The sequence below is a fragment of the Micropterus dolomieu genome, linkage group LG01, assembly GCF_021292245.1.
Source record: "Micropterus dolomieu isolate WLL.071019.BEF.003 ecotype Adirondacks linkage group LG01, ASM2129224v1, whole genome shotgun sequence".
NCBI lineage: Eukaryota > Metazoa > Chordata > Actinopteri > Centrarchiformes > Centrarchidae > Micropterus > Micropterus dolomieu.
In genome coordinates this window covers 36,624,235-36,640,323 of record NC_060150.1, presented here as the reverse complement: position 1 = coordinate 36,640,323, position 16,089 = coordinate 36,624,235, and the positions used below count along the sequence as shown (strand labels likewise).

The 16,089-nt window shown below is 40.4% G+C and overlaps 1 protein-coding gene and 1 non-coding gene across 2 annotated transcripts; both read left to right on the top strand.

Moving 5' to 3' along the window:
* Nucleotides 1-1,150: 1,150 nt before the first annotated feature.
* On the top strand, nucleotides 1,151-10,140 carry gars1 (glycyl-tRNA synthetase 1). The gene is made up of 17 exons (XM_046067405.1): nucleotides 1,151-1,428; nucleotides 1,814-1,915; nucleotides 2,232-2,334; nucleotides 2,443-2,584; nucleotides 2,969-3,057; nucleotides 3,713-3,789; nucleotides 3,899-4,044; nucleotides 4,139-4,288; nucleotides 4,374-4,536; nucleotides 4,884-5,048; nucleotides 5,133-5,240; nucleotides 5,372-5,517; nucleotides 5,610-5,695; nucleotides 6,599-6,708; nucleotides 7,442-7,535; nucleotides 7,644-7,834; nucleotides 9,640-10,140. Exons 1-17 carry the CDS (start codon nucleotides 1,180-1,182, stop codon nucleotides 9,763-9,765), a joined length of 2,247 nt encoding a protein of 748 aa, XP_045923361.1. The 5' UTR covers nucleotides 1,151-1,179; the 3' UTR covers nucleotides 9,766-10,140.
* LOC123983110 lies at nucleotides 2,748-2,882 on the top strand. The gene has a single exon (XR_006828131.1). It is a non-coding gene; the product is annotated as a small nucleolar RNA SNORA84 (small nucleolar RNA).
* Nucleotides 10,141-16,089: the final 5,949 nt, after the last annotated feature.

Below are 16,089 nucleotides of genomic sequence, written 5' to 3'. Positions count from 1 at the left end.
GAGTCAGGCAGAGCAGATTTCATAGGAGAAATTAGTATTGGGGATTCAGTGATGTCTGAGGGTTGACGTGAGGTTCGTATTAAATCTGCTTGTGCTCTCTTTTGTTCTCTTAAATTCCATAATCATAAGACTCTGGAGGAACAAAGAGGATCTGACTCCTCATCCTTTATTCCTCGACTACTGAACTGAAGGACAATACTTAGATTTCTGAGCTGTTGCTGCTTTGAAAATGAAATTTCAAACAAAGTGAATATATGCTTATATTAAAAACTTATTTTTTCACTGATGGATCAAACAGATAAACACTAGGTATAGGTGATGATGGATTTGTCCAAATCACAGAAAAGAACACACCACAATCACCTTGAAACAGAAAGTAACACCACAACAATAACATTAAATGTACCATGTACCTTGTACATCTAAAGAATGTAGGCTAGCTGTATTACTATTGACATTTCAGTTTTGTGATCTTTAAAATCTGCATGTGCATATTCTACCAGCAAAGAAAAACAACTTCAAAAAAAAAAATAATAGAAAAATGAAAAATAAGGAGTGATAAAATTAGAAACCGGGTCTAAGTCAAATTATGAAATAATAAGTAAAATTTAGAAGATAGAAAATCATATGGCCAAGTGAAAATCCCTAAGTCATCCTTAATTATTATTTTTTTTAACAATGGGGCTTTGTATAATTATGAGATAATAATTTTGTTGCCAGAATTACAAGATAGTAAGTCAAAATATGTCAAAATTATGAGATGATAACTTGTAATTTTAAGTGTGTAAATGAAAACTGTTAGATAATAACACGTAAGTTCGAGTGATAAGATGAAAAAGATGGTGAGTCAAACAATGTGCCTTGTTGTGATTAGACCTGCTCTTTTATGAAAAGCGCTATAAGATAACTGTTGCTGTGATTTGGCGCTATATAAATAAAATTGAATAGAATTGATTTTAACCTACATGTACCATTTTGTCATTCATAAACTTGATTTATTGTTTCCAAATAAATTGCCTACAGAAATACAATTTTAATATATACAATTGTGTTTGACGAATCTGCCGGTCCATCACCGTGTGCCTGTGCCGTACGTAGCGAAAGTGCTGGCGCGTGTCGGAAGCAGCGTTTACTCGCGGCCAGAGATTTCATCATTCTCCGCTCGCATTACGGCGGTCCATGCTTCGTAGCGCAGCATCAGCACTGCTGAGGTCCAGCACTGAGGTTTCCCTCTTCTCTCCGGTGTTCGCGGTCCGGTTTGTTCGGCAGTCGCTCCGCTACTCGCCCAGAAAGAGGCCGTTTTCAACGTCGGTCTGCTTGTGTAAGAAGAAGAAGAAAAGCCTGTGGCTGCAGCTGGCGGAAGGACAAACCATGGACGGCAACGTTGAAGAAATCCTCGCCCCTTTGAGGCTTGCAGTCAAAGAGCAGGTACCACATAGTATGTGACAGTCTCAGCTGATATGGAGCAAGTCGACTTGTTTTGGATTAGATGTGTTTCTGTTGCCTCAGACTCGGGCACAGCTCGGGAGGCTAACCGGCTAACATGACCGGCTGCTCACGAAGCTGTCAATAAAAGAGGACAGCCATTGCTTGTTAGCTAGCTGCTAAAGCTAGCTGGCAGGGATGTCTGCGCCCTTTGCCACGTTTCATTGTGCTGCAGCAGCAGACCTTTGTGAGCAGGGTGGGGTTAAGAGAAGAAGCCAAGTTAATCCAGCTAACAAAAAAAACATTGGTGTTGTAAACGCGCCCAGACTTGAGTTGAGTCGAAGTTGTAGCTGACCCTGGGGTTTTATTGAACATCTCTCTGTTTTAGGGGGAACTTGTGCGTCAGATGAAGCAGGATGGGGCTCCGGATGTGGATGTCACTAAAGCTGTGGCTGAACTGAAAGCGAGGAAGAGAACTCTGGAAGCCAAGGTGAGTGAAGTGTATCTGTGGATTAAAATGCATCTGATAGTGTGTTTGGTGACTCAGAAACCTGACAAATCCTCTGCACCCTCTTGCAGTGTTAGCGTTTAGTCACATCCACCCACTTCATCTTAAATAATCCCAAGATGCGGTTTTTATTTAGCTAGTAAATGAACCATTGAGCCTCGATTTTGTTATATAAGACTCTTTCAAGAGATTATAGTATTTCAATGCTGAGATATTCCAAACTTCATCATGGTCATCTAACTCTGCTCAGTTTGTAACTTCACAGCATTGTGGTCAGTAAATATAACTCTCATTGCAGGAACTGTCATTACAACCCAAAGATGACATTGTTGACAGAACCAAGATGGAGGACACCCTCAAGAGGCGATTCTTTTACGACCAGGCCTTTGCCATCTATGGAGGTAAGACTGAAACAGCAAATGTTAAGAAAATAAAGGTTTGGGTTGGTGCATGAATCACCGCGCACACAGTCTTTAAGCGCTCTGTTACCATGCAGTAATGCTCCCCAGGTGTGAGCGGCCTGTACGACTTCGGCCCTGTGGGCTGTGCCCTGAAGAACAACATCCTACAGACCTGGAGGCAGCACTTCATCCAGGAGGAGCAGATCCTAGAGATCGACTGCACCATGCTGACCCCCGAGCCCGTCCTCAAGTAAGTGCCCTGTAATGTTTTTCTCTGCTGATTTAAGTTTTTCTTTTTGTCACCATAAGATTTGTAAGGAATATCTTGTCTTCTGTGGGCATTTTTAAACAGTTTTTGTTAATTGTTTACATGTACTTAATCGATGGTAATTAAAGAAGCTGCTGAAGAAAGTGCCTGGTGGTTCCTAGAGTCGGCTCCGAAGTGCTGAACTGTGGGTTTTTGTTAACAGGCACATATTGATTCTGCAATTCTATGCATGGAAGCTGCCACTATAGCAGCCTTCCATAGCCCGGTTGCAGATACATTGTTTTGATGGAATAAAAACATTAATAGCACTTCCTTTTAACGCCTCTTGACAGATGAGATGTTTTGTTTCCTTTTTTTATTTCTTAGGACATCAGGACATGTGGACAAATTTGCTGACTACATGGTGAAAGATGTAAAGAACGGTGAATGCTTTAGGGCTGACCACCTCCTCAAAGGTAAGCCTTTTGTACACCTGCCCGTTTGTCTTTGAGGATATTTAGAAACTTGCCTTCCACTGCTGTGTAAACTAAAGATTAGTCATCCTAAAAGCACCTCCAGCAGAGGCCTTCACAAGTTTTTCATCTGTATTATTCATGGGATTCTGCAGAGGAAAGGGAGTACACGGTCCAAACTTGTGTTGTCAGTGGCTGCTGCTGCTGGTTGGCCCGGCTCTGAGTATCACTGTTGTGCCTGAGGGAGAATGGAAGTGGCTGGACCAGCAGAAATCACACAGGGCTTTCACAGCAATACAAGCTGCTGGGATGACAGAGGCTGGGGCTGTGCCAGAAAGCTGGGGGGTAATTTGAGCTATAAGGAGAACATGTCAGTTCCTGAAAGACTTGGAGACTAATTGGCTCAGATGCCAATAAAGAAAAATGCCATAATGAAACTTGAAATGTTAAGTCACAACTGAATGTCAAGTAAAATGAGATACCAAGTGACATCTCACGCCTTCTCTAATACAGTGTGTATGTCATCATGCTGCTTTTGTTTAGAATATTTTCTCTGCAGGTAGAATAAAATGAAATGTCAAAAATTGAAAATGTTTTCTCTTTTATTTGACTCTTTGGTCCATCCCGTATTATCACAGCTGTTTTTGTGTTCTTGCAGCCCATCTCCAGAAGCTTATGTCTGATAAGAAGTGTGCAGCTGAAAAAAAGGCTGAGATGGAGGAAGTCATCACTCAGGTCAGTGTTCATTGGGACAGAATTATCTATGGAGGAAGTTTTTAGAAAAGCTGTTACTGACAGGGTTTTAAACGTTTCACGTAGCTTGTTTTTTTTCCTATATTTTCAGATGGACAATTACACCCAGCAGGAGCTGACCGATCTCTTTGTGAAATACAACGTCAAATCCCCCACCACAGGAAACGACCTCACACCTCCCATCTCCTTCAACCTTATGTTTCAGACGTCCATTGGCCCAGGGGGGAACATGCCAGGGTAAAATGAAACGTAACACTGAGGAGCCCCATTTATTTATTTTTGACAAATTTGTATCGTTGTTGTTTCATTGCTTTAATCAATAATTTTTCAGCTATCTGAGGCCTGAAACAGCTCAGGGAATCTTCCTCAACTTCAAGCGTCTATTGGAGTTTAACCAGGGAAAACTGCCCTTTGCTGCTGCTCAGATCGGAAACTCCTTCAGGAACGAGATCTCTCCTCGCTCTGGACTCATTCGTGTTAGGTGAGAGATTCCCATTGTGTGTCGAGGATTTGGCGTCTGTACTTGTAGAGGTGTGGCTCCTGACTTTAAACACATTTCCACGCAGGGAGTTCACCATGGCTGAGATTGAGCACTTTGTGGACCCAAAGGAGAAGGTCCATCCTAAATTCTCCAATGTAGCTGACCTGGAGATCATGTTGTACTCCTCCAAGGCCCAGACCAGCGGCCAGTCTGCACATGTCATGAAGCTGGGGGACGCTGTGGAGCAGGTGGGAATCACTACAACAACTTTGATATTTGAACTAAGTAGATTTCATTATGTTTAGCTACAGGAAAAGGGCTGGGTCATTTTGACGCTAACATATTTACCAAATTCTTTGCTATCTATACATCAGTACAGTAGTAAAATCTTAAAGACGACTGTGCAGTTTCATTATGAGTAATGTGGATATGTAACCAAGCTCAATCATTTCATTTTGCACAGTAACATAAGCTCAGAAAATTGTTTCTTAACAGTAATTTTGCTTTTGAGAGCAGAAAATTGCACATTTTATACAATATCATGACTTTCAAAAACTGATCTTCCCAGTTGATTCTTACCTTCTGTCTCATTTAGGGAGTGATCAATAACTCCGTCCTGGGATATTTCATCGGGAGGATCTACCTCTATCTTACTAAAGTTGGTGTCGCCAAAGACAAGCTGCGTTTCCGACAGCACATGGACAACGAGATGGCTCACTACGCCTGTGACTGCTGGGACGCTGAAACCAAAACCTCCTATGTATGTTCATTTCTGTTTTTTCCCCTCGCGGCTTATCGAGTAGTCCACATGCTGTTGCTCAAAGTAAATTTATAACCCTTGCAGGGCTGGATCGAGATTGTGGGGTGTGCTGACCGGTCTTGCTACGATCTAAAATGCCACGCACGAGCCACTAAGGTCCCCCTGGTTGCGGAAAAGCCTCTAAAAGAACCCATATCCTTTAAACTGTAGCACCACTCGCTGCAAAAGAAAAATAAAACTTTTGTTCCATCAAACAACAAAGAAAAGGTTAAGCTCCCAGATGAGTTGCTGTTCCTCAGTTGTTCTCCTTAACTTATCCACACAAAGTTGTAAATGTTGTCCAGTTTGAGCCCAATAAAGGAGCCATTGGGAAGGCCTACAAGAAGGATGCTAAGATTGCCATGGAGTATCTGTCTGTGTGTGACGAATGCTTCATAACAGAACAGGAGCAGCTGCTGAATGAGGCCGGGTGAGCGCTGTTAACCTGGTTGTACAGTATGGGTGACTGATGAAAGGTTTCCAGCACAGTTGGTGTCTTTATTTATTTATTTTACTCTACAGAGAGTTCACCATCGAGACAGAAGGCAAGTCGTTCAAACTCACAAAGGACATGGTCAGTGTGAAGCGATTCCAGAAGACTCTGCATGGTGAGATTCGCTCATGAGAGATGTGATTTATTTATTTATTTTTATTGTTTCATGTTTCTTTGTTTGCAAATCATAAATAAATCATGACACATGATAGATGACGTTGGGGTATTAGGAGTAGAGGTTGCGTTAGATGGAACAGGGTCGAAGAATTCCGTCATCTACTATTACCCGTCTTTTCATTTTTATTTGTTAATGATACTGAGACGGGGCTTTTCCTGCATATAGAATTACGTGGCGGCCTCCTCCTGTCACATTTCGTCCCACCTTCAGCTCCTAACAAGTCTGTCTTCATGGTAAATACAATTTCCTAGCAAGCGTTGCACTTTGTTGACTTGTGTCATTTGTAACTGCAGTTGCACATCACGCTGATGTGGAGACGCTATATTGTAATCCACATAGCGCACCGGGAAAGATGCTGATGGAACCCATTTAAAACCACTCGATCACAATAACATTTAATGTACAGAACTTAAAGATTTTGCAATTTTTTTAGTGCACAGAGAGAAAAGATAAATGGACACATTTCATGTCATCACATTAAGCAGATGAATGGTTTTTACCTCCTTGCTGCCACCTGCTTCCCCTGCAACATTAAATGCTGCTGGCTGACAAACGTCATCAGTATTACTTACTAATCAAAATTATTGGGCTTTCTAAAGAAACCTCAGACACTCAGCTGCTGTGACATTTTGCAAAAACTAGGCTATGTAGTAATATAGCCTGCCAATGTGATGGCTAAAGCTAAACAGCTAATTAATATTCGCACTCGCCAACAATTGGACAGGGAGTCTACATGTGGTTATGTGACAATGTGATTCAATTATTATTATTTTTTTTTTTTATAAAGTTGACGGGGAATATTTGGTTAACAAGTTTCCCGTGTGTCTCTGTCTTCCACAGTGGAGGAAGTTGTTCCCAATGTTATCGAGCCCTCCTTTGGCATTGGTAGGATCATGTACACCATCTTTGAGCACACATTCCATGTCAGAGAAGGTGACGAGCAAAGAACAGTAAGTCTGGATGCCAAAAACGACCATTTAATAATTGTTTTAAATTGTTTTCATTCAAGAGCTTGTTTGCTTCATTACTGTAATATAAAAGCTCTTCCATATCAAACATAATGCATTTAATTCCTTATCATTTGAATACATTGAGACATAACTCAGGTGGAGGATTAGCTTTAAAGAACATTGTGTTGAGACATTGTTCAGATTTGAGCAGAATGTGCTTTGTGTTTACTATGTTCCTTTATAGGTTGGGATGCAATTCTGGAGAAATCTAATACCTTGACAGATATGACAAAGACACAGCTAGTAATGTAACTAGCGTCAGCTAAGTTGTGGGTTAGCAAACTGTTGCAACAGTTGCTGACCATAGCAGAGCAGCACAGCAGCTCCACACATTGATACTCACAACGCCCCTGCTAGCTAACATCACAACAACAGCATGTCTTGGCAAACTACAAAGTAAGCTGAATGTCTGTGGGCAAGTCATGTAATGTTACCTGACACACATCATGGCTGAAATAGTGTTGTGTGGCTCAGTGTGAGACTTTTTTTTTTTCTTTTTCTTTTCTTCACATTTACAGAGCCAGGGCTGTGTATAAACACTAGGTATTTTTAAACGCACACAGAACGGACTTTTTTTGCGTGAAAAGTCATTAATGTCACCACTATATGCTATTGTTTCATTTTGTAGTGTTTGCTGGTTGCCTGTAATGATTTGTGTTTCTTTTTTCTACAGTACTTTAGCTTCCCTGCTACAGTAGCTCCATACAAATGCTCCGTCCTGCCTCTGAGCCAAAACCAGGAATTCATGCCCTTCGTGAGGGAATTATGTAAGTCCCCACATAATGATAACGTACATCTTCCAGGGAAAACAGCATGTTCTCTGTTGTTGCTGTCTTTTTGTTTTTAACAGTCTTTTTTTTTTTCCTCCCTTTTAGCTGAGGCGATGACCAAAAATGGTGTTTCTCACAAGGTGGATGACTCTGCAGGATCCATCGGCAGGCGCTATGCCAGGACGGATGAGATCGGAGTGGCGTTTGGTATCACCATTGACTTCGACACCGTGAACAAGACGCCTCACACAGCCACTCTGAGAGACCGCGACTCAATGAGGCAGATCAGGGCCGAGGTACAGCACATGTTCCCTTGTTGTTGTTTGGTTTGTTTTCGGGTACATCACATACCCTTGCCTAAATCGACCATTCCTCTGTAGCACTTCACTGTATGGACTTCACGTTTGCATGTGAAGCAGGCAAATTATATGAATACAGTGTTTCTCTGAGGACAGAGTTGTAAAAGCAGAGGTTAAGTGACCTTTTTTTTTGTGTGCGCTCGCAAAGTGCACCCTGCTTTATATCTGCATATAAAACTCCATTATAACATCACATGTTGCAAACAAATTTTGGTCTCAGAAATTGTTTCAGCAGCTGTGCTGTTGTGTCTATGAGCATGCGATAGTTTGCATCTACTTTGCTAACCTCAACTCCTACATTGTTACAATCATTCTTTCTTTTCCAACTAACCAACCAACTAGGCTCTTCTGTGTCACATGCATGCTAGTTGTGTGGGTGGAAACAGTAGAGAGACAGTACAGTACCAGAAATGGTAATGGAGGCAATGCACAAAACACAACAAATTGACATAACAAATTCATAAAATAGAAAACCTAAACCACCTAACCCAACTAAAATAATTCAGCACTAAACAACAGTAAAAGCAGTAGCAGCAAAATCAATTTGAAGTTGGCATTCTTCAGCTTGAAACTTCACTGTTGGCTGTTGTATTCGGCTAAGGCAGAAAGGACTGTTTATTGTGGTTGCTGTGTTCTCCAGTGTTTGCTTTTCTAAGCGAAAAATGTTGCTGCTGGTGAGCATCAGGAGGTCGGTGAAATGTGTCATGCCTGTGATGATGCGTAGAAGCCTGTCAATCATTTATTTTTCTACCTGTGATTGGCTGTGGGAGTTAAGGGCCGCAGTTGTTGTTTTCTCTTGCTAGCGCGCGTGTGTGTGTGGGGGGGGCCTCAGGACAGAGAGGGTGAAGAACGAGAGATGTGACCTGGTGTTGCCCGCCTGCGGTTGATGGAGTACAATACATCAGTTCAATACTGAATCTCTGTATCAGTATACTAGAAAGGTTGCATGTTTTGGACTGTATGGAAAATCATTTCTATATACCCTGGTATGCTGTAATATTGTAACATTGTTATCATTGATAATGACTCTGCCGCTGCTAATTGAATATAGGAGAAACACTGAATATGGTAAACTGTTGGATGCTTTCGCACTTGCCACTTTAAGCAGTAAAAATCACCATAGATACCTCGCTTTTTTTCTTGTGTATAAAAAAAACAAACTAACTATAAAGCTACAAAATCCTTTTGGGCCATAATAAATGAAGCGAACGGTTTACTGTATGCACATGATCTTTCCTCCATGTTGTAATGCAAACCCTCCAAAGGAGGGCACAAACAAAAGTGGAGCGGAAACCTCAAGGGGATATTATGAGATTGAACCTAACATCGGGACACATTTCAGCTGTGTTTTTCAGTATTCAGTTTTCCGTTTCTCACATCTGATGGCACAGATACACTTTGATTCAAATCAATATAGCTGTGTACACATGCCGCATAACGGCTCACATTTCATGCACACAACCACTAGACATGGATGTGAAATGAAGAAGCACTACACAGTGTAGCAGATGTGTTTTCCCCTTAAGGTCCACCCTAGGTTTTGACCTTATTTGTGTGTTTGTTACTTCTCCTTACAGGATAATTCAGTTTGCTCACACATTTTCCCTTCTTGATGGTTATACTGTTGAAAAATGAATGGCATTCTTTCCTAAGGAGCTTGACATTGCTTCAAAAAATAAATGTTTCAGCTGTGAATACACACCATATAACAATCAAGTAAACATTTTCATCTCTCTTCACAGGTCAGCGAGTTGCCTGTCATTGTTCGGGATTTGGCCAACGGCACTTTAAGCTGGGCAGAAGTGGAGAGCAAGTACCCCATCTTTGAAGGACAAGAGACCAGCAAGAAGGACACAATTGAAGAGTAAAACTCACTCGTCTGCCAGTCACTCCATGAAAATCCACAGACTTGCTGCATATGCATCACCAGGAAGAATATTTGCAACTGTATTGTGATAAGCTATGGTGGTGCACCGAGCCCTCCTTGTGTTCTAAACCACTGCAATCACTAAAATGTCACGTATTCATCATATCTAACAGTTGTGGAAAGCTTGCACAGGACTGTTGTTTCTTTGAGCAACTTTTGATCCATGTATGACCATGTCGATATGTTTTAAAAGGGAGAAATTGTAATCAGGTTGTTGTCGTCAGTGGAAGGAGGCTTCCACCATTCCAGGTTTCAGGCAGATTGAGATATTTAACAATTTCAATAAAAACAGCCAGCACTTAACTGGACCCAGGCATACTACTGTAATGTTTTCTATCAAGTTGCCAAAGCTTCACAGACTGAGTGATGTGCAGCCACCAATGTCCGGTGGTCCCTGTCACGGTGGTCACTACAATAATGAGACCAACAGGTCACAAACAGAGGGAACCAGCAGACTCCCATCAGCTTAGGCTCAGAAACAAAAAACAAAAAAACATTCCGGTTTCCAGCACCACCAGGAAAATGAGATTGGATTAGGGGCTTTGAAACTCAACTGCTGGCATGAATGGTAATTTAAACATTTAAAGGCAAACTGGAGTCAAATCCTAAATTGTTCATTTAGTCATAACATTTGGGGACTGTCTGCAACTACATCATATATAAGATGGCATAAATGTCCATGTAGGGTTACAGTATAGCAGCCCCTTTTCTGTTCAGTATTTATTCTGAGCACCAGATGGGTCATCATTACTGGGAAGACCTAAGAGGAACCCCCTAGCAAGACAGTAGTAGTACTAGCTGGATAGCCCTCTATCAAAATGTGGGAATTCTGCCTTCAACACCACCTAATGAAATAATAAGGGCCTTCAAGTGACTCCTTTCTTTCAATTATTTTGGGCTTTTCAAGCCTTTACTATAGGTTCATTGTTTGATTACGCGAGTCAGAATCAAGGGCGTGTGTTTCCTTTAAACACTTTATTCCCTGCATTCTGGTGATTTTTTTCTGCATCAATGTATGGTGGAAATTTCATTTATATATGAGAAATCAAATTCAGCTGACACGTTACTATAATAGAATATAATGCAGTAAGGCTCTCAGGCATTCTGTGTTACTTTCAAACATATATTGTCCAGTAGATCAACACTTCCCTGCTGAGTCCCTCCTCTTTTGTGCCTGAAGAAAAGTGAGGAGTTGAATCCGGAGCCAATTCAGCAGAAGCGCACGGCAGGGAGCTATTTTTTATTTTCGTGTCAAGATGGAACAAGTACCCGCGCCTTTCAGGAGGCTGTGAGGGAACAGGTGAGATATTCTGTCAGGTTCCACAACTTTTGGACATTGTCGAATTTACAGCATGCAGTATCCATTGAGAACTTAATGGACAAGTGTTGATTGGAAATCTGGTTACATAGCTTCAAAATAATGGTAAAAAGGGGCCAGATCAAGTCAGATCAGGCCCAGAATATCACCCTATTTCAATTTAAACATAAATCCTACAGAATTAAGACTTTGCCACTGAAATCTCCTCCAGGATAAGTAAATGTTTGTAAGCAAATACCTATTTTTCTGGCCTGTTCTTATCCAAAATCTGGCCTATCTGACCAGCTCTGTCTTGTTCCATAACATGGGAACACAATTTGCGCTGATTTATAAGATGTTTTGGTTGGAAGATTTCATGGAGGTGTAAAAGAAAAAAAAGTATTCTTAAAATTTAGAATTTTTAAAAGTAAGTGGGCAAGTTGGATTGTTTTGCTAAGACTCAACACACACACACACACACTATACACAAGCTATAAATCAGTCTTTTTTTCTTTTTTTTTAAAGTGGTTTTGGCACAATCTGGTTTATGACTGGATCAGAAAGGCAAGCAGTAGTGGTGGATTTTCAGAGGATCAAGATGAGGATCTTGAAGGAAAGACATGACCTACATAAAAAACAATTGAGTTTAAGAGAGATCATTCTTAAATTTAATGCAGGATGTGAAATATTGTCTGTGAGCCCAATTGCCTTAACTAACATTTTAAGGAAAGCAAATGGCTAAACAGAGAAATAAGATGCTTAAACTACAAACAGTGGTAAAAATAAAAAAACTTGAATGCTAACATGAATTGGACTGGATGAAAGCATTTAGAAATAGTTAAAATTCCATACAAAGAGTCCATTAGTGTTACTGGATTTTAAAAAGTAAAGTTCTTTCGGTACATGAGCTTTAATGTAAGAGCGTGTTCCTCCTCCCTCGCAGGTCACACTGCTAGTGGGTGCAAGGGAAAGCAGAGATGTTGCAGAGGAAATGAAACCGCAGCCTGTGCAGGATGTACAATGAGGAAACAGGTGGTTGAAGTTCAACAAGTAAGAACAGAACGAAGAGTAACGTATGCAGAGGCAGTAAAAATTGGGAATAATGGAAGAAGAAATGAAAGCGTGAGTCAAAGTAACGAAGCAAGCACAGGGCTAGGATTGTTACATAACCATCAAACATTAAGTGACTCGCAACAGACTGACTGGTCCTGTTTCTAGCCTATGTTACCATCTGCTCAAGGCAAGCAAATACTAAAACTGAAAAAAACTAACAAAGGCAGAATCGATGTTCTTGAACATGAAAGACTTCTTGGAGAAAAATTACATGTAGATCTTAGTCCTGCCTACAGGGTCGCGGGGGGGCTGGAGCCAATCCCAGCTGACATCGGGCGCAAGGCGGGGTACACCCTGGACAGGTCGCCAGTCCATCGCAGGGCCACACATAGACGAACATAATGAATAGTTAGTAAAGTATAAACCAAAGAAGGAAGTCTGAAAATAATACATATAAAACCCAAGCAAACAATTAGAGAAAAAAAACATTAGAATCAATTTTGGAGCATTGGAGAGGGAAAGTAGTTGGGTGTGGAGACTTTAATGCCTACAGTACAGTATGGAGGAACCAAGAAGATTCAAATAGAGAAGTTCTAAAAGAGATAATTTGAAGAAAGCTTCGATCCTAGGAGACATCAGAGCCGAGAGGAAGAGTATTCATCTCCTTTCTATCTACCAGGCCCTGCAATGAATTTGTCTCCTTCACTGACAAAATTCAGAAAATTAGACAGGGGTTCATTGCCTCCATATAAGGTACAGAATATTTCTTGTCCCTGCGTCCACTTAAAATCAATTCAAACTGCATGACACAATTCAGTTCTATAAACCATAAAAACCTGGAGGACATAATACAACATCTGAAATCCTCCTCCTGTTGCCTTGATATCCTGCCAATGGATCTTCTACAAATTGTCAACACAGTTCCCACTTAAAATTGCCCTTAAAATCGGCAGTCATCAAGTCACAAGAGCAATCTAGACACGTCACTAATGAACTACTATAGACCCAAACCTCATGTTTTAACTAAAATCATTGGAAAAGCTTTTTTTCAACTTCTTGGATCTACTGTTTTGATGTCTTCGAGTCAGGATTTCGACCTCATCGCATCACAGCACAGAGACTGTTCTTGTTAAGGTCTTCAGTGACATCCACTTCAGAATTTCAGTCTTGATTTATTTGATCTTAAGAGCTGCATTCAACACTTTTCAACCACAAGTTATTATTAGACCAACTGGAAAACTGGTCAGGACTGGCACAGTATTAAACTGTTTTGAATCTTAAAGGACAGTGACCACTTTGTGTCTAAGGAGCTGACAAAAATGACCTGTGGAGTTCCTCAAGGCTCCATTGTGGGAGCTCTTCTGTTTAACGTATACTCGCGTCCACTGGCTCAGATTATGGAAAACCTTTGGCTCTCCTTACGACTACATGGTGAAAGATGCCAAGATCAGAGAACGCTATTCACTGATCACCTCCTCAAAGGTGACTTTGCGATACAACCAATTACATCATTTAGAGGATTAAAGTGGAACTCAAGTAGTCCAGTATCTCCCTGCAGCTTTCCTTTATTTCCTTATAGTAATTATTTGTAAATGTTTATGGACACCTGTGTCATTTTGGGTTTCTGGCGCTTTATACTTTGTTAAATTGACAAAATGAGAAATTGCATTTATAGCTGAGTTTGTGCTGAAATAGAAGCAGGTGGGTTCAGGACAGTTTAAAAGGTGCTTAACAGAGAGATTTTACCTAATTGAACCTGGACTCCAGGGGGTCAAAGTTAAGAATAAGAGTGTTGCTTGCAAAAAATAAAAATATTAAGAAGATTCTACTGCTTCTAATGCCCAAAGCCTCATAAATATGTGAAGTTTTAGCTTTGTGTTGTCTATGTCAGGAACTGTATTTGATGGGGAATCGTTATGGTTTACCTGACCTTTTCAGACCACATGACAGTTCCAGGCAAAACAAAACAAGCTTCTGCACAGCAAACTAATGTCATAATAAAGACTTGAGTGATTAAAAGTGTTTATCTAATCAAGATGTCAAGCTAAACACGTAAACAGACTAAATGAGGTGTTTGTTTCCTCACAGCTCACTTAAAAAGCTGATGTCTGATGAGAAATGCCCCGCTGAGAAGTTGACTGAGATGGAGGACGTAATCATTTAGGTGAGCGCTTGACAACCACATGTTCGACACATGTTTGCTGTTTTTGTGAAGATGCCAGATATACTGACATGCTGGTTGGTGAGTGATCCTCTAATGTGCTTGTTTGCTGTCTCTCTGGGACAGCCTACCACACCCAGAAGGAGCTGAGTCTCTCCTACTTATAAACCATTGTTTTGTATTTTAACAGAAGCAGTATTGTAGAATAACGTGATGTTCACCATAAACTCCAGCTGGTTGGTTTCATCTTTACACAGAATTCGACCTCACACCTCCTGTTCCCTTCAACCTTATGTTTCAGACGTCCATTGGACCTGGGGGATTATCCCAGGGTACTGACCAAGAAAAACTAAAATCATTTGTCTCAATTATCTTATAGCTATGAGAAAAGCATTTGCGTGTATTAAAACTGTGTCAGCTAATTGTGACTTTGCAGCTATCTGAGGCCTGAAACAGCTCAGGGAACGTTCCTCAACCACAAACGCTTACTGGAGTTTAACCAGGTAAAACTTCCCTTTGCTGCTGCTCAAATAGGAAGCTCCTTCTAGAAACGAGATCTCTCCTCGCTCTGGACTCATTCACATTAGGTAGTTAGAAACTCTTAACTCCTTATTCACTCAACTGCAGATTCAAATGACTGTACAGTAAGACTTAATCTTCAACTACTTGCAGAGAGTTTGATTGACTTATTATTTCATATTGAGTGTGTGTTTATTCTTAGTTTAGTCTTATTTACAACCCCAAAAACGCGCCTGGTCTTGACATAGTTGATTTATTGATGGTCACTGATTAATGTAGTAAAACGGGTAGCTCAAATCAAGGAATCTGTTTGGTTTATAGTAGTAGTATAATGAGCATATACAAGGGCTATGACATCGAATTCCTTTACACAGATCCGTATCACTCCACTTAAAAGTAATATAGTTTTAGGTATGCAGTACGCTAGGCCAGGTTTAGCCAGTTTCAGGTTTTCAAAATCAAAACAATAAGAGGAATATGAATTTACGTACCACTAAAAACTTTTTTTAAATTTTTTTATCTTATGTAAAGAGAGCAAGGGCGATCTGTAGCAGATGTTTGCTTTGGTATATTGGTGCATAAATAAGAATGATATGAAATAAAAGCAAATAAAAAGCAAGTAGCCTACTGTAATCACAACTGTAACATTACACTAACAATGTAGTGTCTATTTATGATAATAATAAAGCAACAAGAGTCCCCTTTCAAACTACTTCTGTTGTTTATTTATTTCAAAGTGCTTCTAAGTTATACCAGCCTGTCCATCAGGAGCCAGATGTTTCTTGATTAAAACATCACTCAGAATATAAAGACACTGGTACGACCATTTAAACTGCCTCACAGCTGAGAAGACCGGTTGTTGTTACCATAGACATTGTTACAGTTCTAGCGCATTGCATTATGGGAAACAGGACACGATTTTTCTATGGATTTTCCCTAATCAGTACGCCATCCGGGTATCATCTAGGCCAAATCAGCACGTACCTTTTTAAAATTTATAAGTTCTTTATTGCTCAAATGCAAGTATAAAGTGCAAACATAGACTAGGGGTTAACATATAAATAAAATAAATTAAAAATAAAGAAAATAATCAGCAGTTCAAGCAATTAAGAAGTTTACATATATCGAGAGTCTTTAAGGCTTTGGGGTTTGAAGAGTGCTGAATAGTTTGTATGTATTGTTGCAATTCACTCATAAATGCTTTAAATAAAGGTTTGCGGTTACAAAATTTACTT

Coding starts and splice junctions, on each gene's coding strand:
- gars1 (XM_046067405.1), top strand. CDS start 1,180: ATGCTTCGTAGCGCAGCATCAGCACTGCTGAGGTCCAGCACTGAGGTT. Junction 6,709..7,441: donor AAGGTGACGAGCAAAGAACA/GTAAGTCTGGAT, acceptor TTTTTTCTACAG/TACTTTAGCTTCCCTGCTAC. Junction 7,835..9,639: donor TGAGGCAGATCAGGGCCGAG/GTACAGCACATG, acceptor CTCTCTTCACAG/GTCAGCGAGTTGCCTGTCAT.